Consider the following 26,792-nt stretch of genomic DNA (forward strand, 5'->3'; position numbering starts at 1 on the left):
TTAATCATACTATTCAAAATAAGAAAATACAAATCATTTTACATTGCATAGCATTTTAAATTGCACTTAATACCAATTCTAGAGAGAAAACTCCATCCACTAAAAACATCTAATCAGATAAATTAAAAATCAAGATGATAATTAAGTTATCAATCATACAATAGACATTTTTAACATTTATTAAAAGAAATTTTTATTTTCATAAACAATAAAATTGCAATAGTGGTAGCTGAAATTTTATTCATCATATTATTCAAAAGACTGACATTTCATTCAATATATTATTCATCATACTATTTAAAACACTATACATTTCCAAAAAAAATACAAAATTATTTATAACATTTGAAATTACACTACATATTACAGTGTAATTGATTTTATCATATTTCTCAAATGAACAACATAGTTAAATTTAATTAGTTTGCAATTTGATAACTAAAGAGTAAAAAAGTGATTGGATTTCACTTATAAGAAATATTGAAGTTGATATTAATACTCAGATTTATTATTTCTAAGAATAAGTTGGTTCCAATCTATCTAAAATATTAAATAAATTATGTCAATTTCATAAATAAATTTCTATACATTTGTTTACATTTTAGATTTGTTATTCCAAATAACAAACTATTTAAAAAATAAAATATTATCTCCAACAATAACTAAAACATGCTCCCAACTAATTTGTTAAATTTTTAACATTCTCAAGCATTTTCAAATATTTTGTAACAAAACTGACTACCTACATACATTCTCAAGCATTTTCAAACATTTTGTAACAAAACTGACTACCTACATAAAAAAAGAATTTCATAAATGAATATCTAAACTGTATATTATATATTTGTTATTCTAAATAACAAACTATCCCAAAAATAACATGGCATTTCCAATAATAACAAAAAAACGTGCTAGCAACTAATTTCTTGAATTTTTAATATAATTCTTACAGATTTTCAAATATTTTGTAACAAAACCGACTAGCATGCCACAATTTTGTGCAGGAATGTTGAAATAAGTGATTTGCCATGATTTAAGTGATTTTTTTGGGGAATCCATGCACAACCAGATCACTTTTTGTTGTGTTTTTTATCATTCTAAAATAATTATGTTGTTATCTGTTAAATGAAAGCATTGGTTATGGGCAATGTGAAATTTAAAAATACATAACTCTATTTAGACTCCTAGTAATAAATAACTCACGTTAGATTTCAAACACGCCTTGCATTTGTAACTTTAAATTTTCATCGCAATTTGAAATTTTATCGCTTTGCCTTTATCCAAATCTGGCCCACATCCAACACCAAAATTCTCATAGGATTTGCCCATGGTTTCTGGGATTCCTGAAACTTCAACACAGTCCACCTCATCATGCACTGATGGGAATGACGCCGAAAACTTTTCATGGCCCAACATGTTGGACAACAAGAGTTATAGTCCTACAAACAATTGTTATACAAAATATCAATTTTATTTCCGTTTGTTAGGATTCCCACAGATACTGAGGGGGGGGGGGGGTGAATCAGTATCTAACTGGTAATTAGAATTTCTTAACTTAAAACATGCAGAACATATTATAACAATGTATCAATATGCAAGAAATAATGCAATAAATAGAAATGAAAGCAACCACATAAGAAACACACCATAACACAATGATTTAACGAGAAAACCCAGTGTGAGAAAAACCTCGGTGGGATTTGTGACCCACAATATTCACTTACTGGCCAATAAGAGAATATTACTGCTACAAGAGGGGCCTGCACATGCAGGAAGGCCAACTGCCTAGAGCTCACTGCTCAATGGGAAGTCTAACTGACTTACAATATGGATTATACAAATCTAGTATCTTGTACTGCTTTACAATAGCATCTATAATGCTAGATCCAGTACCGGTTTCTGCTCTGTTCTTTACATAAAACCTTTAACCTATATTTCGCATAATAGGTCTACCTAATATCTTTTCTTCTTGTCAATTACCAAATGTCTACAATGATCTCTCTTATATATAAGAGTCATTTTACAACTTGTCAAGTTGGCTTACAAATTTTTTACAATAATAAACAAAATATAATATATCAAAAATCATGTTGGCCTCTGTGCCGGTATGCTTCCTTTCTCTGTGGTGCCAGTGGTCTGAGTGTCAGTGTAGAGTGTGATCTGTTGATGCTGGTGAACTATCTTGTCGGTGCCATAGGATTGTAAGGTTGCCATCAATGACAAAACCTTCAATCACCTACAATGTCTCATTGGAGTGTGCATATGCCAACAATCTCCCCCTTTGGCAGTGATGGCAACACTCATGAGAAAATTCAAAAGTGTATCCAAAACTTTAATTCAAAAATGCTTCCAAAAATATGTTACCAAAAATATAAGAACTCCCCCTGAGTAGACAAGTCTTTTGCCAGTTATTTTCTCATACTACTACTCCCCCTTTGGCATCAATGACAAAGGTTGTCAAGATGTCAGTAGAGTTGTAGTCTCAACCTTGTAACTGGGTGGTTACAATTTGAAATAGATCCGCCAAAATCAAATTTATACTCTCCATAAACTTCTTACTATCTCTTATTGTTGTTTTTGTTCTTTTAACTGTACCGGTGAAGTGCTACATATGCTCTGTCAGTGTTTTCTGTCCCTATATCAGTGTCTCAGATATTTCCTTCTGCAATGATGCTAGATAGTCCAATCTTGGACTCAGTTTTAATGTCAAATTCTTTGCCTTATTTACTATTCTCGCCTTTTCTCTTTCTAACTTAAGCAGCTCTTCCTCAAAATTTGTTATCCTTTGCTCAAAAACTGATAATGTATCAGGTGAGTTAACAAAATTATCAGCAAGTTTATTGATTTCATCCTGTACCTTGCTCATTTTCTTATCTATGTCTACTGTCAAAAATTTTGTGTTGCAGGTGTCTTTGTACAGAGTTTTGTATTCTTTCAATAAGTTACATAGTTTCAGTAGAAGTCTCTCAAATTCCCTAGAACACTTCTTTATCTGATCTTCAAAGAATCTTTGCTTTTCAATTTCTACCTTATTCTTCAAAGTCTCTTCCTTTATTTGCTCAATAGTCACTGTGTTCTTAGTGATGTATTTACACAAAGTATCAAGTTGTTTTAAAGAATCCTTATTGTCTATGTTACAGTTAGGAGCAATTACCTTCAAAATTGGGATTGTGTCATCTATAGCTTTATAAGCCTGTGAAATACAATATGTTATCCTTTTGATTGAATCTAAGAGTACTTGAGTTACATTTGTTGATTTGTGGCTTGCTGAGGAGGAACCAACATTCTGAATTCCACCGGTGGAGGAAGTAACCAAGCTTGTTGTGACCTCTGGTAGGTTTGTTTGTGTTTGCATTTCCTTAAGCAATGGTTTGTGTACTTCTCCTATTGCCAGTTGTACTGTTTCCTCATGACTCTGTTCCTGTACCTGTTCCTATTCTAGAGCCTTTTGCTCTTCTTGTTTCTCTGTTTGTTCTCCTGTGTTATCATCTGCCGGTTTCTCTTGTGTTTGATCAGTTTGCTCAGTTACCGGTGGCTCACTAGCCATGTCTGTCTTACCAGTTGTATCTTTATCTACCACAATGTTGATCTTTTGTGTATCAACATCTACTGTGTATAGTACCTCAAGATTAGTATCCTTTATGATTACAAAACATATATCATCCTTGTACTTGTCAACAATCTTCTGTGATAATATGATTCTCTTCTTCATTTTGGCCTTAAGTGCTTGAAAGTATCCATGGATATTCTTTTCCTTGTCTTCACCCATGTTATTCAATAGTTATGTCAACTGTTTTCCTACTGGTATATCAAATCCAAGTACTTTATAGCCTATACCGGGAACCTATTTGGTTATGTGTAGCATCAAGCATACAAGCAGATTACCAAATCTAAAAGCTCCTTTCTTATCTTTCTTTATCTTGCCTAAGTTGTCAATTAACTCATCTTTTAACCATTCACATATGTCAATTTTCACATTGTCTGTAACCATATCATAAGCACTCTTAATGCATAAACTTGAAACTGAGTTGAGTCTATTTGCATGAGTAGCTTTATACCCTAAAATCATGCTAACAAATCTCACATTTGTATCTGTTACATCATTTACCCTCAAGGACCTCTTGTCGGATGTTGCACCAGTTAGTTTAGTTACTAGGTCATTGGAGACCTTTTTAGTCTTGTCTGGTCTTTTACCGGTGGACGGTAACCCTATGACAACTTCTACAACTTCCTTGGTAATTTTGTGAATTGCATCTAGCCAGAAAAATTCACCATGTACCTTGCTTAAGACTATCCTAATCACATCCTTGGGAAATTCAGGAATGCAGAGGATTTCAGTAAATCCTAGGGTTTCAATAATTTTATGTTTCGGTTTTACATTTCTGAAATTATCACATATGATAGATTTATACATTGTTTTGATCTCTTCATCTCCCAATTCCTCTATGTTACAGTGAATGTAAATTCTGAGGTCTTCAGCATAAACAACTCCTTTTGGTATTTGAGAGAAAGCACCTATATTGTCATCTTTCTTTGCTACCTCGGGAAGTAGTTGAAATACGGGCCTAGGGCATTTTATAACCTTGACTACAGTAGGGTTTGTTATATATTCAAGTGCAGAGGTGGATGCCATGGTGATAAATACTTTTTTCTGTCTTTGGATAGATTGATTGCTTGAAGTGCTTTGCCTCTTTGCTTGAAATCCCTTAGCTCTACAAATTTCACGCTCTACGAATGTTTGAAATCACGGTGAAATGAAATGGAGCCAAAACCACAAATTTATAATGCTTATTTGCCATCTACCACATTTAATGCATGTCGGTTAAGTAGTCACTTAACATTGTCTGCCAGTAATGAAGTAATTTCCAACTTCTCATCTCTAACCGAGGGAATAATAGCACATGTGTCATTAAATTGCCAAACCCTCAAGGAAACTTTCTTCAATTTGATGAAGAACTTCCTGCCGATGGAGCACTACTCTATCCTGTCGGTGAAACATCACTCTGTCCTATGGGTGAAGCATTGATTGGTTCTACCAGTGGAGGAGTATTCCCAACATTTAGATTAGCTTTTCTAATCCATTGTTTTGAGAATTCTTACTTAACCTCTTCATCTTTTTATTTACCTTTCAAGTTAGAACTTTTGTTGTCTGTCGGTGATCCTTTACTTCTACAGAATTTTGCAATATACCCAATCTTGTTACATGCATAACAAGTCACATTATTCTTCTGAATAGCTTTCCCATAACCTATGCCAGTTTGTGTTCTGTATTGATTAGATAAATGTCCAAATCTTCCACAAACATAACATCTCACATTCATTTTGCAATTTTCACAGTTGTGACCAACTTTGTTGCATTTTGAACATTGACCGATGGGTGTGTTGATATTATGATAATTTCTAGATCTACATTCATTTTCTCTATGACCATACTTATTACAGTTAAAACATTTTTCATTGAATTTATAAGCATTAGGTTGCCTTACCAGTTTGCTGTGATCCCGTGTGTTTGCAGTACCAGAGCATTCACCAACTTCAAAGCCAATTCCAGAAGTGTCACCTTTAGGTTTTTTATTCTTCAGCAAGTTACCAAGTTCCTCTGAGCTTTTCTTGAATTTTTCTTTATGTTGATTTGCAGTTTCTAGTTATCTTTCTAAGACTTCTTTCTACCTCATCAGTTCATTGGAGTCATTCTGAGTGTGCATTATATCTGTCTTCAACAAATCATTTTCATAGCTAAGTCTTTTGTTTTCATTTGCTGCATCACTTATTCTTTTGGTCAATTCTTCTTCATTCTTCTTCCTATCTTCATTTTCCTTACAAAATCTCATAGTCATATCCTGCATCTCATTCTTTGTTGTCATGTTCTCCAGTTTTAGTTTGCTTATCATATCATTAAGTGATTCTTTTTCATCATTCTCATTTTGCATTTTTTCACAAAGTTCTCTTCTCTTATTTCTTGCAATAGGAAGATTTTATTGAAGTGCTTGAATGATATCCTAAGCAGCCTTTAGATCATCTTCTAATTTGATATTTTTCAATTTTTCTATATCATAGTCTGAGAGAGCTCCTTCAAGTTGCTTCATCAGATTTTCCATCTCTACCGGTGTCAAGATCTTCTTCAAGTTGTTAGGCTTCTGAAAATAGAGGACCAAGCTCTGATACCAATTGTTAGGATTCCCACAGATACTGAGAGGGGGGGGGGCGGGTGAATCAGTATCTAACCGGTAATTAGAATTTCTTAACTTAAAACTGATAACTCAATGATGAGTGAATAGTACAAAATCAGTGCTGAGAGGGGGGGTGAATCAGTACAGGCAAAAATATAGTCCAAAACCAGTTTGACAGCAAACACTTCAAATGACTGGCAGACAGTGATACCGGTTTGAAACAGAGTGCAACCGGCAAAGCTAAGAATTTCTAAGTCAAGCATTAACCAGTTACTCACTTAGCTTTTCACTCAACTTGAGACTACACTACCACTTCACCCTTATGCACAAACAGGTAATCTATCATCAGACCACAATAACAGCTAGTTCAACATGTTTTATTGACAGGCATAAAACATAGAACCATCATATGCTTGATAGACAATAGCAAAGCATCACAAGATAAAAGTATCACACATGACACATATTTTTCACGTGGAAACCCAACTGGGAAAAACCACAGTGGGGATGAATGCCCACAAGCTGATTTTAAACTCTTTAGAAGTCCGCTCTGTTAGAAGCCTTGTCTTGTTAGAGACATTACAATAGGTTCTGCTAGGAATTGATCTTGTTAGGGATCACCCAGTTAAGGGATGGCTACAATACCTGGTTAAGCGTTAAACCCTGTTAAAGGTTTCCTTGTTAGAGGATTTCAAGAACTCAATAGCTAAAGGATTCCAAACTCAGTAGCTTTGAATTACCCTGTTAAAGGATTTTCATCAAGCCGGTTAAGGCTACCCTGTTAAGGGATTTTCTAGCTGTTGAGGTGGTTAGAGATCAACAGGTATTACAATGATCTGGTAACAACACTCAATGCTAATGCAAATCCACTTAAGCTCCTCTTCACCTTCTGCACTTACACTCTACAGGTATCACTTCTCTCCTTTTGGTCGGGCAAGAATCACGTATCCCTTCTCTTGGATACACACACACAACTTTTGCCAACAACCTCAGAAAGAGACACAACATCGACCTTATAGGCAAACAGATAGGTCGGTAGCATAAACCTTAAACCCTAAACCTATTAGGTTAAGGAATTCAAACAGTTCAATCCTGACCGTTGAGCACACTACATTAAATGCAACATATCTTGATCCAAACTCAAGACATTCTCCATCCTCCATTTCCACCGATTTTATGGTGGCTGATAACCCATCACATGTTATCACCATTTTACAGACTTCGCACATTCCCGAGGTAGATAGGAACAATCTCCCTCATGCAAGATCCTTCACGCACATAGGCTTACGTGACAACACAATCTGTTCTTCTTTACAATGCTAACTCATCACACAATATCATCGGTTGAGCCACACAGGCTTGAAGCACATCAATTAGAAACCCTAAAGTTGAGACTACCAATCGGTAGTCATACAATACTTCCATATGTCGGTTCCCATAACTATATGCCAATTCATCATGAACAAGCACACCGCTTCACTTTGGCACAAATATCGGTTCACAGTGTTATATCAGTTCTCACATATGCCGGTTCACACCTCTTCAACATATTGACATCAATGACAACATACAATGTCATTATGTCCTCATACCAGTTCACATAATGCCAACAATCTCCCCCTTTGGCATTAATGGCACTATACAAAGATATCTCTCTGCTTCACATCTTCTCCCCCAATTTCTGCAGATATCTTCTCCGCTTCACATCTTCTCCCCTTTGACAACAATGCCAAAGTGGAGGCACAAGCTTCCCTGTTCCATTATGCTGCTCCCCCTGAGGAGTAGCATCCTTCAACACATCAACCCAAAATAAATTTGACTATGCAATACCTAACTGATGTGGAGCATATGCTTTTAGTTCACCTCCTGAAGGGGCAGTACCCCTAATTCACCTCTTAAGTATGTAAATGTAGTCTTTGGGAGAGGCTTGGTGAATATGTCTGCTAACTGCTCCTTACTGGAAACATGCTCCAGTGCAATCTCTTTGTTCTGAACCTTTTCTCTCAAGAAATGATACTTAAGCTCAAAGTGCTTGGTTCTAGAATGTAAAACCGGATTCTTGGAGATATTAATTGCACTAGTATTGTCACAAAATATACTTACCAGTTCAGATACAGGAACTTTGAAGCCATTCAATACATTCTTCATCCAGATTGTCTGAGTGTAGTTCATGAAAGCTGCAACATACTCCGCTTCCGCTATAGACTAAGAGATACAACTCTATTTTTAGTCATCCATGAGACCAGTCTACCACCAAGGAAGAATGCACCACCGGTTGTGCTCTTTTTGGTCATCTACATTACCAGCCCAATCAGCATCTGTGAACACTTTCAGGTTAAAATCATTATTGTATGGATACCATAACCCATAGTCAATAGTTCCTTTTAGATACCTAAGAATCTGCTTGACTGCAACCAAGTGGGATTCTCTTGGACTTTTCTGGAATCTTGCAGTAATGCCAACTACATGTGAAATATCCGGTCTACTATGCACTACATAATGCAACTTATCAATCATTGATCAGTATTCCTTCTCATCAACCAATGCAGAGCCATCCTCTTTGGATAGTTTACATCCGGTCACCATTGGTGTACCAACCAGTTTGCTATATTCCATGCCAAAGGTCTTCAACACCTCTTTGACATACTTGGATTGAGTGATAAAGATTTCATCCTTCATCTACTGGATCTACAGTCCAATGAAGAACTTAATCTCCCCTATGAGTGACATCTCAAACTCTTTCTTCATCTCATCTGCAAATTCATGACTCATCTTTTCATCTCCACCAAAGATAATGTCATCAAAAAATACCACATAGATCAGGATCTGATCTCCTTCAAACTTCAAGTATATATTGCTATCTTCACTTGTTCTCTCAAATCCAATCTTCACAAGATGGGAATGCAGGTGTTCATACGATGCTCTAGGTGCCTACTTTAGCCCATATAAGGCTTTATGTAGCCTACATATCATGTCACTATCTTCAGATAGGGCAAACCCATCCGGTTGCTCTATATACACCTTATCCTCAAGTACACCATTTAGGAATGTATATTTTACATCCATTTGATATACTTTGAAGCCTTTAAAAGTTGCATATGCAAGAAGCATACAAACTCCTTCCAATCTGGCTACAGGAGAAAAGGTTTCTCCATAGTCTTCTCCTTCTTCTTGGGAATATCCTTTGCACACTAGTTTGGCTTTGTTCCTGATCACTGTACCATCCTCATTCAACTTATTTCTGAAGACCCATTTGGTACCAATGACATTTTTGTGCTCCGGTCTGAGTACCAAGGACCATGTACCATTTTTCTCTATCTGGTCAAGTTCCTCTTCCATTGCCTTGATCCAGTCTTCATCCTTATGTGCCTCTTTGAATGTTTTAGGCTCGAATTCAGAAATCATACATGATTTTTCTCTGACTTTTCTTCTTGTAAGGATTTCTGCATCCTTATCTCCTATGATCTTCTTAGGATCATGATTCAGCTTGGCATACCGAGGAATGGTCTTGATAGATTCCTCTTGCTTTTCTTCTTCATCCTCATCTCCATTAGTATCAGCATCTACATCTGCCGGTGTAGGAACACTGTTACTGGTACTCGGTTGACTGACAACTGGTTTCCAGAAGGTTGCAATCAATTCGTTTACCACTTGCTCACTGTCGGTTTCCTTAGTTTTCTCAGAGGTTTCATCAACTCTTACATTGATGCTTTCCATAATTCTCTGAGTCCTATTGTTGAAGAACTTGAGAGCTTTGCTCTTGGTGGAATATCCTAGGAATATTCCCTCATCACATTTCGTATCAAATTTGCTCTGGTGTTCACTCCTCTTGATGTAACATTTGCTACCAAAGACTCTAAAGTAGCTAACCACAGGTGTCTTACCAATCCAATACTCATAAGCAGTTTTATCCTTACCTTTCTTGATGAGTACCCGGTTCATTGTGTAGACTGTAGTGCTCATCGCTTCTCTCCAAAAGGTGTGATCTACCTTTCCTTGAATCAACATGATTCTAGTTGCTTCAACCACAGTCTGGTTATTCCTCTCTGCTAGGCCATTCTGCTATGGAGTCTGGGGGGCAGACAATTGCCTCTTGATGCCATGTTCTTCACAGTACTTGTTGAATTCACCTCCTTGATCAGTTCTTAGGCACTTGATCCTTTTACTGCTTTCCTTCTCCACTAATGCTCTGAAAGCTTTAAACTTTACAAAGGCTTCAGACTTGTCTTTCAAGAATGTGACCGACATCATTCTTGAGTAGTCATCGATGAGAATCATGAAGTACCTATCACCCTGCACACTCCTAGTTTTCATAGGACCACACAAATCAGTATGCACAAGATCAAGCAAGTTGTCAACAGTGAAAGATTTAACTTTAAAGATTGAGGAAGACATTTTCCCCGATTGACACTCTCTAAACAAGGGATTATCCGGTTTGCTTAGCATCAACAACCCTCTAACTTCCTTATCTTGCTGGCCTTTACAATGTTATCAAAGTTTACATGGCAGAGTCTCCTATGCCATATGCAGCTATCATCAAATTTAGCCATAAGACATGTACTTATATTTGCATTTAGATGAAATAGATTACCTTTGGTCTACATGCCGGTGGCCACCAATTCACCATTCTTTCCTTTGATTCTGCAAACTCCATTCTTGAATTCCAGAGTGAGGCCACTATCAACACTCAGAAGGTTGTGTCTAAGACCTTCAACCCAATACACATTGTCAGCACTACTCTTTCCATTTAGAGAGATGGATCCTCTAACTTTGACCATGCATGGTGCATCATTGCCAAAGCGAGCCACACCACCATCATACTCCTCCAAGGATAGAAACTTGCTCCGGTCACTAGTCATATGGTGAGAACTACCACTGTCAATGATCCACTCATTGAAATGATCAAACCGGGACACAAGAGCCTTCTTGTTTGAAACATCTTCCTTGACAGCAACAAACACAATATCTTCATTTTCTTCATCCTCTGATTCTTCATCTGTGACACCTTCATCAACTGCCACAAAACAGTTTCTCCGGTTTCCTCCTTTGAATTTCTTGAACCTTTCCAGTTTGTCCTTGTTGTCGCCATTAGGACAGTTTACAACAATATGTCCTATCCGGTTGCAAGAAAAGCATTTCAAAGGTAGCTTACCTTTGTATTTGCCGATGCCTTTAGGAAGTTTCCTGGCAAGGAGAGCTTCAAATGCCATCAAAATCTCCTCATCATCCATTTCTCTGCTGTGTCTTGGTTTACCACTAGTGCTAGCTTCTTTTCCTTTTCTGGATGGTATAGAAAAAGATTTAAAAGCTGATCCAGTCTTTTGAACACGACCATCAATACTATTTAGCTCATAGACTGTCAACTTTGCTATGATGGAGTCCAAGGATACCTTAGTCTTTTCTATTGATCTTAGCTCCTGAATAACAACAACCCTTATTGCATAGACCGACAATAGGGATCTCAGGATTTTGCTTACCACAGTGGAGTCTTCTATTTTGCCACCTGCACTCTTGATATCTCCAACAATGGTTTTGATTCTTATTCCATACTATTGAATGGTCTCACCTTCAACCATCCTCATATCTTCAAACTTCCCTCTCAGGCTTTCTTCCTTAGCCTATTTTACATGCTCATCACCGCCATAGATATTTTCAAGAGTATCCCATACCTCTTTGGGATTTACATTGTCCTGAAAATCAATTAACTCAATGTCAGATAAACTACTAATTAGGGCTTCCATGACTTGCCCATTTTCCTGTATCTCTCTCTTTTGGTGATCAGTGAGAGTGCCGGTAGGGGCAACATAGACATTCTCAACATAGCTCCAGTGTTGAGCACCCATGCTTCTGATGTATATCTTCATCCTGTCTTTCCATATACTGAAATTTTCCCTGTTAAACTTTGGACCTTCCCTCTTCATCATTTGACTGGGATCTTTACCTCAAGCGGTTAAGCTTATAACACAGAGGACCTAGAGGACACTCTAATACCAATTGATAACTTAATGATGAGCGAATAGTACCAAACCGGTATTGAGAGGGGGGGGTGAATCAGTACAGGCAAAATTATAGTCCAAAACCAATTTGACAACAAACACTTCAAATGACTGGCAGACAGTGATACCGGTTTGAAACAGAGTGCAACCGGTAAAGCTAAGAATGTCAGAGTCAAGCATTAACCGGTTACTCACTTAGCTTTTCACTCAACTCGAGACTACACTACCATTTCACCCTTATGCATAAATAGATAATCTATCATCAGACCACAATAACAGCTAGTTCAACATGTTTTATTGACATGCATAAAACACAGAACCATCATATGCTTGACAAACAATAGCAAAGCATCACACATGACACACATATTTTTCACGTGGAAACCCAATTGGGAAAAACCACGGTGGGGATCAATACCCACAAGCTGTTTTTGAACTCTTTAGAAGTCCGCTTTGTTAGAAGCCTTGTCCAGTTAGAGACATTACAATAGGTTCTGCTAGGAACCAATCTTGTTAGGGATCACCCGGTTAAGGGATGGCTACAATACCCAGTTAAGGGTTAAACCCTGTTAAAGGTTACCTTGTTAGAGGATTTCAAGAACTCAATAGCTAAAGGATTCTGAACTCAGTAGCTTTGAATTACCCTATTAAAGGATTTTTAGCAAGCCAGTTAAGGCTACCCTATTAAGGGATTTTCCAGCTGCTAAGGTGGTTAGAGATCAATAGGTATTACAATGATCTGGTAACAACACTCGATGCCAATGCAGATCCGCTTAAGCTCCTCTTCACCTTCTACACTTACACTCTATAGGTATCACTTCTCTCCTTTTGGTCTGGCAAGAATCACGTATCCCTTCTCTTGGATACACACACACAACTTTTGCCAACAACCTCAGAAAGAGACACAACATCAACCTTATAGGAAAACAAATAGGTCAGTAGCATAAACCCTAAACCCTAAACCTGTTAGGTTAAGGAATTCAAACAGTTCAATCCTAACCATTGAGCACACTGCATTAAATACAACAGATCTTGATCCAAACTCAAGAAATTCTCCATCGTCCATTTCCATCGATTTTATGGCGGCTGATAATCCATCACATGTTATCACCGTTTTACAGACTTCACACATTCCTGAGGTAGATAGGACCAATCTCCCTCATGCAAGATCCTTCACGCACACAGGCTTACATTGCAACACGATATGTTCTTCTTTACAATGCTAACTCATCACACAATATCATTGGTTGAGCCACACAAGCTTGAAGCACATCAACCGGAAACCCTAAAGTTGAGACTACCAACCAGTAGTCATACAATACTTTCATATGCCAGTTCCCATAACTATATGCCGGTTCATCATGAACAAGCACACCGCTTCACTTTGGCACAAATGTCAGCTCACGGTGTTATACTGGTTCTCACATATGCCAATTCACACCTCTTCAACATATTGACATCAATGACAACATACAATGTCATTATGTCCTCATACCAGTTCACATAATGCCAACGAAAACAAGCAAGACATATTATAACAATGTATCGGTATGCAAGAAATAATGCAATAAATAGAAATGAAAGCAACCACATAAGAAACACACCATAACACAATGATTTAACGAGGAAACCCGGTGTGGGAAAAACCTCGGTGGGATTTGTGACCCACAATATTCACTTACTAGTCAATAAGAGAATATTACTGCTACAAGAGGGGCCTGCACATGCAGGAAGGACAACTGCCTAGAGCTCACTACTCAATGGGAAGTCTCACTGACTTACAATGTGGATTATACAAATCCAATATCTTGTACCGGTTTACAATAGCATCTATAATGTCAGATCTAGTACTGGTTTCTGCTCTATTCTTTACATAAAACCTTTAACCTGTATTTCGCATAATAGGTTTGCCTAATATCTTTTCTTCTTGTCGCTTACCAAATGTCTCCAATGATCTCTCTTATATATAAGAGTCATTTTACAACCTGTCAAGTCAGCTTACAAAGTTTTTACAATAATTGTTGGTGTAAATAAATATTCATTTTGGATATTATTACACTTTACTTAAGTTAACTTAGGATAATGCATCTCTTCGTAGTTTGGATTTGAGACACTTAGGGAAGTGTGCACATAGGGATAGAGCTTGTAGGAGAAATTCCACCTTTTGTGGTCTTATTTTGCTGTTACACTCCACATTCGGTGGGTCATCCACCTCTTGTGGAATATTATATTATTTCTCCTACCTACCCCTAGTATTTCTTACCTACCCTTGTTTCTCATTGAGCCACATGTCATAATTGTGTGCTCGTACATCCATATGGCCTTGCCTATATAAGCAGGCCTATACTCATTTTATTGATTAATCCAGTTGATCATTTGCATATTGATGAGAATACAGTTTGTTCTTATCATTCTATTGTCTCTCTTTTTTATGCTTTTCATTGTGCCCTTGATCTTGGCAAAATCCTACATGGTATCAGAGCCATTGGGGCTTCATTGATTGGTTTTGGAGACATCGCGGAAGGCTTCTATTTTCGGATTTGGGGATCTTCATTTTTTGGGAGCGTCATACGATGATTTGGACATCACCGTTGAATCCGAGAGGCCGTTTCCATAAATTTCGACTATAAAGTCGACCTATTTTGGTGAGAAATTTTTTTTTTCCCCATTTTGGCTATTATTGTACGGATTTCAAAATTTTTTTACTTTCTGAAGAAAAAAAAAATAGAAAAACAGCAATCAAAAATTTTTGAAAAAAAAATCAAAAAAATAAATATATATTTTCATTGTTTTTTGGGGGTCCGCAGACCCCCCCGTACTATGAGGTAGCCTGCAGGTTGCAGGGCAGTACTTGTTGTCGGAGCCGCCACTGCCACCGAGTAACTCCCACCGCCGCCTCGCTTCGCATACTGCTGGCAACTCTGAACTCCCGCCAACCTCCCCGATCCTGCCGTCGGCCCCCTTGGCTCCCGGCCCCCTCGGCTCCCGACCCGCCGGTATCTCCTTCTCCGGCGACGCCTAAATCCTGCCGGCGGTCCACTAAACCAATGGACCCATGCCTGCCACGTGGAAGGTGGCCACTGGCCCGTGGTCAACAATCGTACACCAGGTCACCGCACGCATGTCAGCAAGTCCGTACGGTACGACAACCCAATCAGCTGCACAAACACCACGCCCAGTCAGCAGTCCGTACGGTACGGATGCCCAGTCAGCAAGGAGGCAAAGTTTTCGCGATGGTCATACAGCCGTCAAATTTAAGCCAGTAACTTGTTGACATCAGCACCACATCAGTAGACTTTTGAAAGTTTTCAACCCCTCTTCATTGAACTTTTCAGTTTTGCAGTCCAACTTTGAAATGCCATATCTTGCTCATTTTTGCTCCTTTTTTGGTGCAATTTTTTTTGAAATGGGCTAAAATTTTGTGATCTTCATAATGGTGTGGTTATTGTTTGATTTTGGTGCACAGGGTTTTTGGAATTTTTGGATTCTCTCAGCTGTACCTGTCCAATCCTTAATTCTGCAACTTCAAAGGCCTCGTTTGAGCTCATACGACCTCCTTTTCAGGTGCCGTTTTTTTTGAAAGTGCATGTTTTTTCATCTAATTTCATAATCTATGATCAAATTTTAGAGATTTTGAGTGGAACTTATACTTTCATATATTGGTCTTATTTGGCCTATTAGGTACTTGTAAAGTGCTTGGATCTTAGTTTAGATCTCTTGCATTATTAGTTTGAGTCTCTTTTGGCCTTATTGAGGAAATTGTAAAATTGTAATCAGAAGTCCACTTTGCCATTTTTTGCAAGTGGCCCATTGTATACACACTAATTATAAAGTGTCAAATCATCACTTTTGGGGGGGTTCTTTGATTGAGTGAATTTGGGGGGGTGTCTTGTGTGATTGTGCCTCTTTTTTGTGCTCTTTTATTTTTGTTGCAATGAGTCCTCATAAATTTCCTCCTTTAACTTCACATAATTATGCATCATGGAAAATTAAAGTATGGAGTAAATTAATGGAAAAGGGTCTCACGCATTACATAGATGGAACAATAGCAGCACCACCTGATCCTAAGGCTGATCCTAATGCTCAGTTAGAATGGCTCACAAAGAATTGCAGGGCTCTTGGAACTTTGCACAAGTATGTATCAGATGACCTCATTTTTCACATTGAGAAGTGTACAACAATCAAAGAGGCTTGGGATATGTTTTAGAAATTGTATGGTCAAGTTGATGAAATCAAAGGCTATAAGATTGACAATGAGCTCACCAACTTGGATCCCAAGATTTTTGATACAATCCAAGATTATGTCACCAAAGCAAATGAGCTAAGAGCAAAGCTAAAGGATTGTGGAATTGACAAAAAGGATGCTCAATTGATATTCAACTTGTTGGACAAGCTTGTACCAGAATATGCAGCATTTGTGTCTAGCTTCCAAACTCATCGTTTGACAGTGGGGAGTTCTTATTTTATGCCTTCATTTGATGCTTTCACAGAAATGTTGATATTGGAACAATCTAAGTTGTTGAACATGGGGTTTCTCAAGTCTTCAAAGTCCAAGGCTTTGGTAGCAAATCAAGGAAATCAAGGAAGTCAAGGCAAAGATTCCAACAAGAAGAAGAAGCAATCCAAGTCTAAGACACACCAGGAAAAAGGACAATCATCCTCTCCATCACAAGGCGATTTTTCATCCTCTTCCAAGAAGGGGACACCACCTAAGAAGGATAAACCAACTTGTGCATATTGAAAAAAGTATGGTAATGATGAGCATCGATGCCATGCAAAGCAAGTTGATGAGTTAACCAATCTTCTCAAGAAAAACAACATCAACTTGCCATCCGCCTACACAAAGAAGGATTCAACTCCTTCCTCTTCCTCACAGTCTAAGGGAAAAGGGCAAGCATTTGTGGCTACAACAGGTTCTTCACAGCAATGGATACTTGACTCGGGTGCCTCATATCACATGGGTTCTACAAAGGAGCAATTTTCTTCATTGGAGCCATCTAAGGTACCTCACATTTACATAGGTGATGATACACAAGTAGAGGTTGAAGGGAAAGGTTCAGTTGACATGGATGATGGAACATTTGAGAATGTTCTCTATGTTCCTAACTTGTCTACCAACCTTCTCTCTATCTACCAAATCACTCACTATGGGAATGGGAGAAAGGTTGAGTTTACACCAGATTTAGTTGTGGTAAAGGAACTTGATGATGATGCCTTGGTAGCAGTGGGACAAGTCAATGACAAGTCAAGGCTTTATTCACTCTCCCACTTTGTGCCAAGTTCACCTTCTAGGGCCTTGCTTACTCATTCAAATTCAGAAAGTAAGCTATGGCATGAGCAGTTTGGTCACCTCAACTACCGCTATCTTCAGCAGCTCAGCACTAAAGACATGGTCACAGGTCTACCTCGAATCAATTTTTCAGAGGGTATATGTTTAGGTTGTTCCATGGGCAAGCATCCCGAAGAGAAGTTTGATAAGGGGAAAGCTTGGAGAGATTTGGAGGTTCTTCAACTTGTTCACAGTGATGTAGCAGGTCCATTTCCAACACCTTCATTTAGTAAGGCCCACTATGTTCTCACCTTCATTGATGACTACTCCCGCTTCACTTGGGTCTACTTTCTCATTCATAAGAGTGAAATATTTGACAAATTTCAGGACTTTAAGACTCCTGTGGAGAAGCAATCAAGGAAAGTGGTCAAGATTCTTCGCACAGATAATGGAAGGGAATATGTGAACAAAAGACTCTAGGATTTTTGTACATTTTAGGGGATTGATCTTCAGCATTCTGTCACATACACTCCACAGCAGAATGGGATTGCAGAATGCAAGAATAGAACTCTCAAAGAAATGGCTAGTTGTATGATACATGCACGTTCTCTTGATCCCGCTTTTTGGGTAGAGGCTATCAGTTGTGCCACACACATCCAAAATCGGGTTCCTCACAAAGCTTTGCAAGGTATTACTCCTTTTGAAGCTTGGGTTGGTAGGAAACCAATTGTGAGACATTTCAAAGTCTTTGGGTGTCCAACATGGGCTTGCATACCTCCACAGAAACGCAAGGCATTGGAACCACAGAGTCGGCCTTGCATATTTGTTGGATATCCTGAGGGTGTTAAGGCATACAGATTGATGGATCCTGAGACACATGAGGTGTTCATTGAGAGGAGTGTTCACTTTGAGGAAAACTCTCCTAGCTTAGCCTCTCTACCTCCTCCACCTTCCTCCATTGTGGATAGTGATGTTAGTGATTCAGATGATGAGACTCCTTCAACTCCGACTCGTAGGGTTACACCTCTGCAGGGTCCACTTGCTGTTAAGGAGCCTCCTTCTCCACCTCCGCCTAGACCTCGTTGGGCTTGACAGACACTTGAGTCCACGGGTTCTCTTGTTGGGGATCCTTCAGATACACGGAGAACTCGATCACAACATCAGAATCTTCCACATGCATTCATTGCTATTGCTTCCGATCCACAGACATTTAGGGAAGCATCAGGGGTTCCTGAGTGGGACCAAGCTATGGAGGAAGAGTATAGTTCCTTGATGAGGAACAACACATGGGATTTAGTCCATCTCCCTAAGGGGAGAAAGATGGTTCGATGTAAGTGGATCTATCGAACCAAGTTTGCAGCAGATGGTAGTGTGGATAAGTATAAGGCTCGACTTGTTGTGAAAGGTTTCTCTTAGGTTGCAGGTGTTGACTATACTAAGACCTTTGCACCCGTAGCCAAGATGAACTCCATTCGTTTGACACTTGCTATTGCTGCAGCTCATGGTTGGGCTGTACATCAGATGGATGTGAAGAGTGCTTTTCTTCATGGTGATCTTGATGAGGAGATTTATATGGAGCAACCACAGGATTTCATCCAGGATACTTCCTTGGTTTGCAGACTAAGGAAATCTCTCTATGGCCTTAAGCGGGCCCCCAGGGCTTGGTATGCCAAGATGGATTCCTTTCTTCTCTCTGCAGGGTTCACCAAGTGTCATTCTGATCCAAATGTCTACATTTTGCGACAGGTTGACTCTCACTTGATACTTGTGCTCTATGTTGATGACTTGATCATTACAAGGAGTACCACATCCATTATTAGTAGGGTCAAATCTGCTTTGCATGACAGATTTACTATGACTGACTTGGGTCTTTTGCACTACTTTCTCGCGATAGAGATTTCACAGTCACCTTCCGGGATTACACTATCGCAGCCCAAGTATGCTCTTGATCTACTTGCATGCTTTCATATGGCTGATTGTAAGCCTACTTCGACTCCCTTTCTTTCAAGAGTCAAGCTTGAGGCTCATTGTTCTTCTCCACCAGTTGATGCCACTTTGTATCGTCAGCTTGTGGGTAGTCTCATCTACTTGACTCATACACGCCCTGATATTTCATTCACAGTTGGCATGGTTTCCCGCTTCACGTAGGAACCACATGAGCTTCATTGGAAAGCTGCCAAACGCATCTTTCGTTACATCCAGGGTACACATCACTATGGGATTCACTATGCAGCAGGCACAGGACTTCGCTTGGTTGGTTATATAGACTCCGATTGGGCTGGCGATCTTCATGATTGTAAGTCTACTTTTGGTTATAGTTTTCACCTTGGTTCGGGCCCCATTTGTTGGCAGAGCAAGAAGCAACATGCTATTGCTCTCTCTTCGACTGAGGCTGAGTATCGAGGCGCTGTTAACGTAGCGACTGAGACCATTTGGCTCCAACAGATTCTCACAGAGTTTGGATTCACCACTCCATGGCTGACAGTTCTACATTGCGACAATCAGAGTGCTATTGCGATCTCGAAGAACCCGGTCCAGCACCAGTGGACCAAACACATCAAGATTCATATGCACTATATCCGAGAGCTCATTCAGGAGTAGGTCATTGATTTGCAGTATTGTCCTACAGTGGAGCAGGTTGCTAACATATTCACCAAACCTTTCACCAAGAGTAAGTTCCAGCAGTTGCAAGCTCTCTTGGGGGTGCGGGATGTGTCACTAGGGGGGGTCAGCTGACTTCTCCTTCCTCTCTTATGGGGGGGACTTTTTCCTCTTTGAGGTTTTGTCCTTCTTCTTTGAGAGTCTTTTGTACATTCATCTCTCTTTTGGGGGGGAGTTTTTTCCCACTGGGTTTTCTCCCTTTCTTCATTTGTGAGAGATTGCATTGCATGGTTTTGCTTGCATTTGCATATTGTACATGGGTACCTATCATGGCCTAGTAGCCGGGACCTATCTTGCATTGTTGACTTGAGTCTTCATTCACCTAAGTTGCACTTAAGGGGGGGTGTTGGTGTAAATAAATATTCATTTTGGATATTATTACACTTTACTTAAGTTAACTTAGGATAATGCATCTCTTCATAGTTTGGATTCGAGACACTTAGGGAAGTGTGCACATAGGGATAGAGCTTGTAGGAGAAATTCCACCTTTTGTGGTCTTATTTTGCTATTACACTCCACATTCGGTGGGTCATCCACCTCTTGTGGAATATTATATTATTTCTCCTACCTACCCCTAGTATTTCTTACCTACCCTTATTTCTCATTGAGCCACATGTCATAATTGTGTGCTCGTACATCCATATGGCCTTGCCTATATAAGCAGGCCTATATTCATTGTATTAGTTAATCCAGTTGATCATTTGCATATTGATGAGAATACAGTTTGTTCTTATCATTCTATTGTCTCTCTTTTTTATGCTTTTCATTGTGCCCTTGATCTTGGCAAAATCCTACAATAATAAACAAAATATAATATATCAAAAATCTTGTCAACCTCTGTGCCGGTATGCTTCCTTTCTCTGTAGTCCCGATGGTCTGAGTGTCGATGTAGAGTGTGATCTGTTGATGCTGGTGAACTATCTTGTCGGTGTAATGCCTTGTCGGTGCCATAGGATTGTAAGGTTGCCATCAATGACAAAACCTTCAATCACCTACAATGTCTCATTGGAGTGTGCATATGCCAACAACTTTTACATTTAGTAGATTTGGCTAAAAGAAAAAAAAATTAATAGCACCTCTATCCATCACACTAAATACAAACCCGGATGATAAAATGTTTGAACCATTGTAATAATAAGTATTAGTTATGTATGTATATAAGTATCTTAAATGTAATTTAACAAAGAGGCTAGTGAATCGTATTAAAAAACAAGCACAAAAAAGAAAAAGAAAAATGTTTATTAACACTTTAATCTACTTATTTTTCATGGTATATTACCAAGAAATCCTGCATTTATCATAAACTTTTGGTGATGTTTTCATTTTTTGATATATATACCCTCTGCCCTATGATTCTTTCCTCATTCTACTTGTCTCTATTGAATCTGCAATGTTGTCAACAACAACAACCAACAATTTGCAGTTCTTCTCACTTCTTTTTGAATCTGCAATCTGCCCTAGTTTCTAATTAAATATTATCCTATGCTAATTTCAAACTAGTCGCAAATGCCTATTGTACTTATTTGGATGTGTATTTCGATTGTTGATTTCAATAAATTTTATATTGGATGGGAGCTTTTAGCTAGGTGCTTGTAATCCTCCGATTGCATATGCTCAAGAAGGGTTTTTACTTTTAATAACTTATTAATATATTTAGCTGATGAAAAAGAAATGTTTCTATTTAAGCACAAATTTTATGAAAAAACTAGATATATGTTTCACGGTTTTCATTCCTAATGTGCATTCCATTGCTTGTTTGATATTGCATATTGCCATGTGTACTTTAATGGCAATTAGACAAGAAAATGTTTTCCTCAGATTTAGAAATTGTAATCAGGAAACATTGTCTTAGGCAATAGGATTACATTTCAGCTACATCTTCTATCCCATAGAGACAACTCTCACTCTCATGCACAACAGCTCTTTGCTTATGCAAGATTCACTGTCCAAATACATCTTCTTGGAGACTAATTCCTGTTGTTAATCCTACCTTGTTCAAGATGAAGGGGCAACCTTAGAAACATTAAAGCAAAGGTAAATAGGCCCAGAGTTCAAAAGACACATTAGCCAGTTATAACATGACTAACAGGAACTGAGTCTGCACATACCCACCCAATTTAGCATCTAAACTAAAACTGCCAAGTGAATCAGTATCATAATGTGAATCACAAAAGGCTCAGTTTGCTCTGAAGATTGGTCAGAAGGTTTAAATGAAAAGGGTAGGTAGTTAAATGGGTGTGCCCCTATGTAGGGTGTCTCAATGCCAAACGTTGTGTACTAAATTTGTAAATAGGCTCAGAGTTCAGAACACACATTAGCCCTTTATAAAATAACTAACAGGAACCGACTCTGCACATACCCACCCAGTTTAGCATCTAAACTAAGAACTGACAAGTAAATCAATATCAGAATGTGAACCACAAGTTTCACATCAACTCCCAATCATTAGTGTAACATTGGACAAAAAAACCATATCATTGAATCATTAACTTTCACCATTGTCATGTCTATAGAATTTCTACATTTCACCACGTACACTACAAATTGTATTTGAGAAATTATTTTATTGTAGTGGAGATGGTATTCTACAATATTTGTTCAAATGGATCCCATCGAACAACCCTGTTTCTCTTCTAATGCAGTACCTTATATTTCTTTTTCTATTCTGCAATTGAGGAAATTATCTGATTTAACCCCTTCAAATCCTGCATTCTTTTCACTTTGCCCCTTGCAAAACTTGTACTATGTGAATGGTTGTCAGAAATATAGACAGGTGCCAGATTTAATTTGTAGAGTTTCCTATAATTAGAAAATTACTTGACTCTAGGAGGCATTTGTTGCAACTATGTGGCAATTGTTTATGGTCAATTACAGTAAGAGAGCCAAACCAGATTCATTGCTCCAATAGTTGTAACTGCATATTATATACAACCTAACCTAAATATTGAACATCTGTGCATATATAAGTAATTAAAAATTTACTTGAGTCTAAGAGGCATTTGTTGTATCCATGCAACACTTGTTTTATCGTCGATTGGAGCGATTTTTATTTTTTGTTTTTCTAAAACTCTTTAAATGCAAAGGAGGGTATTCAAAGTGTTCTTGATAAGTGCTTCTCTTCTAACTCTACATATACATTGGTGATTGTAACTTTAAATTTTCATTGCGATTTGGTTGGACTGGAGATTTTCTCTTGATCCCAAGTGCAATATGGGTTGTGCTTATCGTTAAAATATATTCACTTATTTTAATTGTTGTGACATAGACTTACTATTTCACTCTACAAAACCCCATTCCTCATCTCTCGAGAATAGTTACCACTATGTCGTCTGCGATAGCCTCTCTTGATGCCTCAGAACAACCTTCTGCAGAAACTTTGATGAGCTTGTTTATACATATGTTTTCTCATATTCATCTTATTTACAAACATTATATCTCTATTTTCTCTTTTCTTTTGCAAAGCATTATCATCCATCAATGCAGGTGCATATACCAACATATGTCACTATTTCAAGTGTTTTTTTACATCTGTTTATGTATTTATATACATAAATAAATTGACAGAGGTGTTCTCTGCATTGTCCTTGTACATTTGCATGACTGAATACATCAATCTATAATCTGTCCATGCACACAAAAAAATCATCTATAAAGAAAAACACACATAGATAGTAATACAAATTGGAAGCTCCAAAAAAAAAAAAGGCTGCCATACCCATGCCTATGGATATGAATGTACATGACCTTGTGTATCTATTTGGTTGTCTTCTATTATCCTTGTAGGAAGTGGAACCACAACTACAATTGACCCCACATGCACTCCTTTGCATCAACGTTGGGGATGATGTCCCCTCTCCAGTGCTTCAGCTTTTGTCTTTTGAAAAATTGACGGCTGATGAAAATGACAGTGCCCGATATAGGGGTGTTTTGTCTGATGCCACACACATGCAATTGGTGATCCTCCCACCTAAGTACAATGATTTGCTGCTTTCAGAGACATTAAAGATAGGCTCTATCCTATCGTTGATAGCTTATGCTTGTAGAAATATTTGGAACTCGAGGTAGGGCCCTCTATATGTTCTTTTGGTTTGTTCTTGGATTCTCAAATATCCCTTTGCACACTATCCAGATTATTCAACCTCTTGTTTTGTTCATTTTACAGGACTATAGTAATATTCAGCCTTGCTATCAAATTTACAAATTCTCCATTGCTTGGAAAACCTAGATACCTGTTTAAAGAGAAAGAACAACAAATGTTGGGTCGAGACACACGTGCCACAACTAAACGCTCCCTCAAATTTGGAATACACCTCCCACCCGTGCAACATGAATCTTCTATTAATATCAGGCCAATTAAAGCCTTGAACCCCTTTCAAAATAAATGGACGATAAAGGGGCATGTGACAAACAATAGGAAGATGCATCAGTACAGTACACCCAAGTCCATTGGCCAAGTGTTTAGCTTTGACATGATAGATGATGAAGGTACTGAAATTAGAATAACTTGCTTTAGCGATGTAGTAGAGATGCATTATCATAGGGTTGAAGCAGGAACATATTATACTGTATCAAAAGGTTGCATTAAAGAAGTTGACACAAAATGGAATAAGCTTAACAACCATCTTGAGATAACTTTGGAAAATAATTCAATATTGAAGCGTTGTGATGCTGTTGTTGATAGTGAAGCAAATAATTCTCGATTCACATCGATCAATGAAATTACATACTGCACCAACAACACTTTAGTTGATGTTATTGGTATTGTAGTTGCTGTTGGAGAACCCTCATTAATTCATACAAAATATGGAAGTGAAGTAATGGAGAGAACTATAAAAATAAATGATGTCTCAACTTTTACTATCGATGTTAACTTATGAGGAGAAACATGGCAAGGGCTGGGTGAAGATTTGAAGAACATGCACACAACCTAAACAGTTGTTGTCCTTACAGTAAAAAATGCTCGTGTTGGTTATTTCAATGGAAAGGTGATCAACACAACCACAACAATAACTCTAAATATAAACCCTTCTATCCTTGAAACAGAGACACTTATGTCAAGAGGAAAGATTCTAGATGACCTTTTACCATTGTCGTGTGTTGCTGGATAGCTTAACTCACAATACAGTAGGATGACAATCACAGCTGTTTTAGAACGTACAAGTGTTCTCTCTGAAACAGTTGAAACTACTATTAGGGTTGTTGTTAGAATCATTAAAACTGATTCTTTTTGGTATCCAGCCTGCCCTTTGAAAATTAATGGCAAAGAGTGTAAAAAGAAATACATCCAGCAAAATGATAATCTATGGTTTTGTTCAAGATGTCAAACTCTTGTGTCAGAATGCAATTACAAATACTTATTGCAGATGAAGCTCCAAGATCATATAGGCACTCTTTGGGCTACTGCCTTTGATGAGGTTGGCACAAATCTACTGCAAATATTTGCCAAGGACCTTTACATGCTGCAATACGATTTGGCTACACAAAAAACACCTCAGACCATTATCAAGGGTGTCCTTTTATCTTGCTTTGTTTTAATGCTCTCTATTACAATAGACATGTACAATTCAGAGCCCAGGCTCAAAGCAACAATTACCAAAGTTGCGAAAATTGATTTCTAGGCCGAATGTACTCTTCTACTTGCAGAGATTGCTCGGATGAGTGCAGCTACACAGTTCAAGACCAATTAGATAGTGATGCTTTTCATAGGCCTTTTGATCTTCATAGAATAGATAACTTGTTACTGGTTTTTGGTGGTAATCGACAAATAGAACTAAATTATCGATGGTTGTGTATATCAACACTATCTAAACTCATGTTTTTCTTCGTTTTCCAAAACTTTTGGTTTTTGACATTGCTTTTGTTCTGAAATTCTCCAAAAGTTGCTTCTACTTCAAGTTGTTCATGTTTGCCAGAATTGTTCATCTTACCTACTAAACCCAATTCTTGTTTTGTTCTACCATGCTCCCATGCATCAAAAATATATCAAATGCAATTTTGCTTCTTTGCAGCTTGTTATCTTATATCCTTTTGTACCTTTTTATGTTGTGTTGTTATTGAACATCCATGTTTTCCAAAAATTCTTAATTTGTATATCTATATTTATACTATGCTATAAAAACATAATAAGAAAGAAACCATACAGATTACACATTGGGGCAAATATTAAAACAAGAACCAATAGCTTCAATCTATGTTCTTTTAACAAATTTCCTAACCTCGAAATCATGATTTCTATATTATGCTATTCCACCGCACTATCTCTGGCCATTTGAAATTATAATCTGCAATGTCAATGACTTGTACAATGTTGTTTATGTTTATTGTTATTAAATATTCAAAGCATTTAGTTGACCTGTCTCTTTTTTTTATTGTAATATTTTGAATCCTTTTAGATATGTTCTAATGCTTGGTCTAGACACACTTCTACTTCTCATTAATGTTGAACTGTAAATTGAAATGGAGATTTTGAGCATCCTTGCCAATTCACATACAATTATACTTTACATTCATCAGCCTTTTCCTCTTTTATAAACAACAACTTTCATATTCTTCTTTGTATTCATTCAATTTATGCAAATGTCTGTTGCCTTATATGTTCTCTCCAGTGTTTATTGCTATGCACAAACATGAATATCTCCATTTATGTATCACGATATACAAAGATACATATAAATTGCTATATGCATTTACATATAT

General features: G+C 37.8%; 1 protein-coding gene across 1 annotated transcript in view; it reads left to right on the plus strand.

The window, feature by feature from the left end:
• LOC131065221 (replication protein A 70 kDa DNA-binding subunit A-like) overlaps positions 1 to 24,973 on the plus strand; it is a 60,536-nt gene extending 35,563 nt beyond the window's left edge. The window contains exon 2 of the mRNA XM_059214669.1: positions 24,259 to 24,973. Coding sequence (XP_059070652.1) covers positions 24,259 to 24,973 — 715 coding nt within the window. The remainder of the gene's footprint in view (positions 1 to 24,258) is intronic.
• The last annotated feature ends 1,819 nt before the right edge of the window (positions 24,974 to 26,792 follow it).

Source organism: Cryptomeria japonica, chromosome 2 (assembly GCF_030272615.1).
Source record: "Cryptomeria japonica chromosome 2, Sugi_1.0, whole genome shotgun sequence".
Taxonomy (NCBI): domain Eukaryota; kingdom Viridiplantae; phylum Streptophyta; class Pinopsida; order Cupressales; family Cupressaceae; genus Cryptomeria; species Cryptomeria japonica.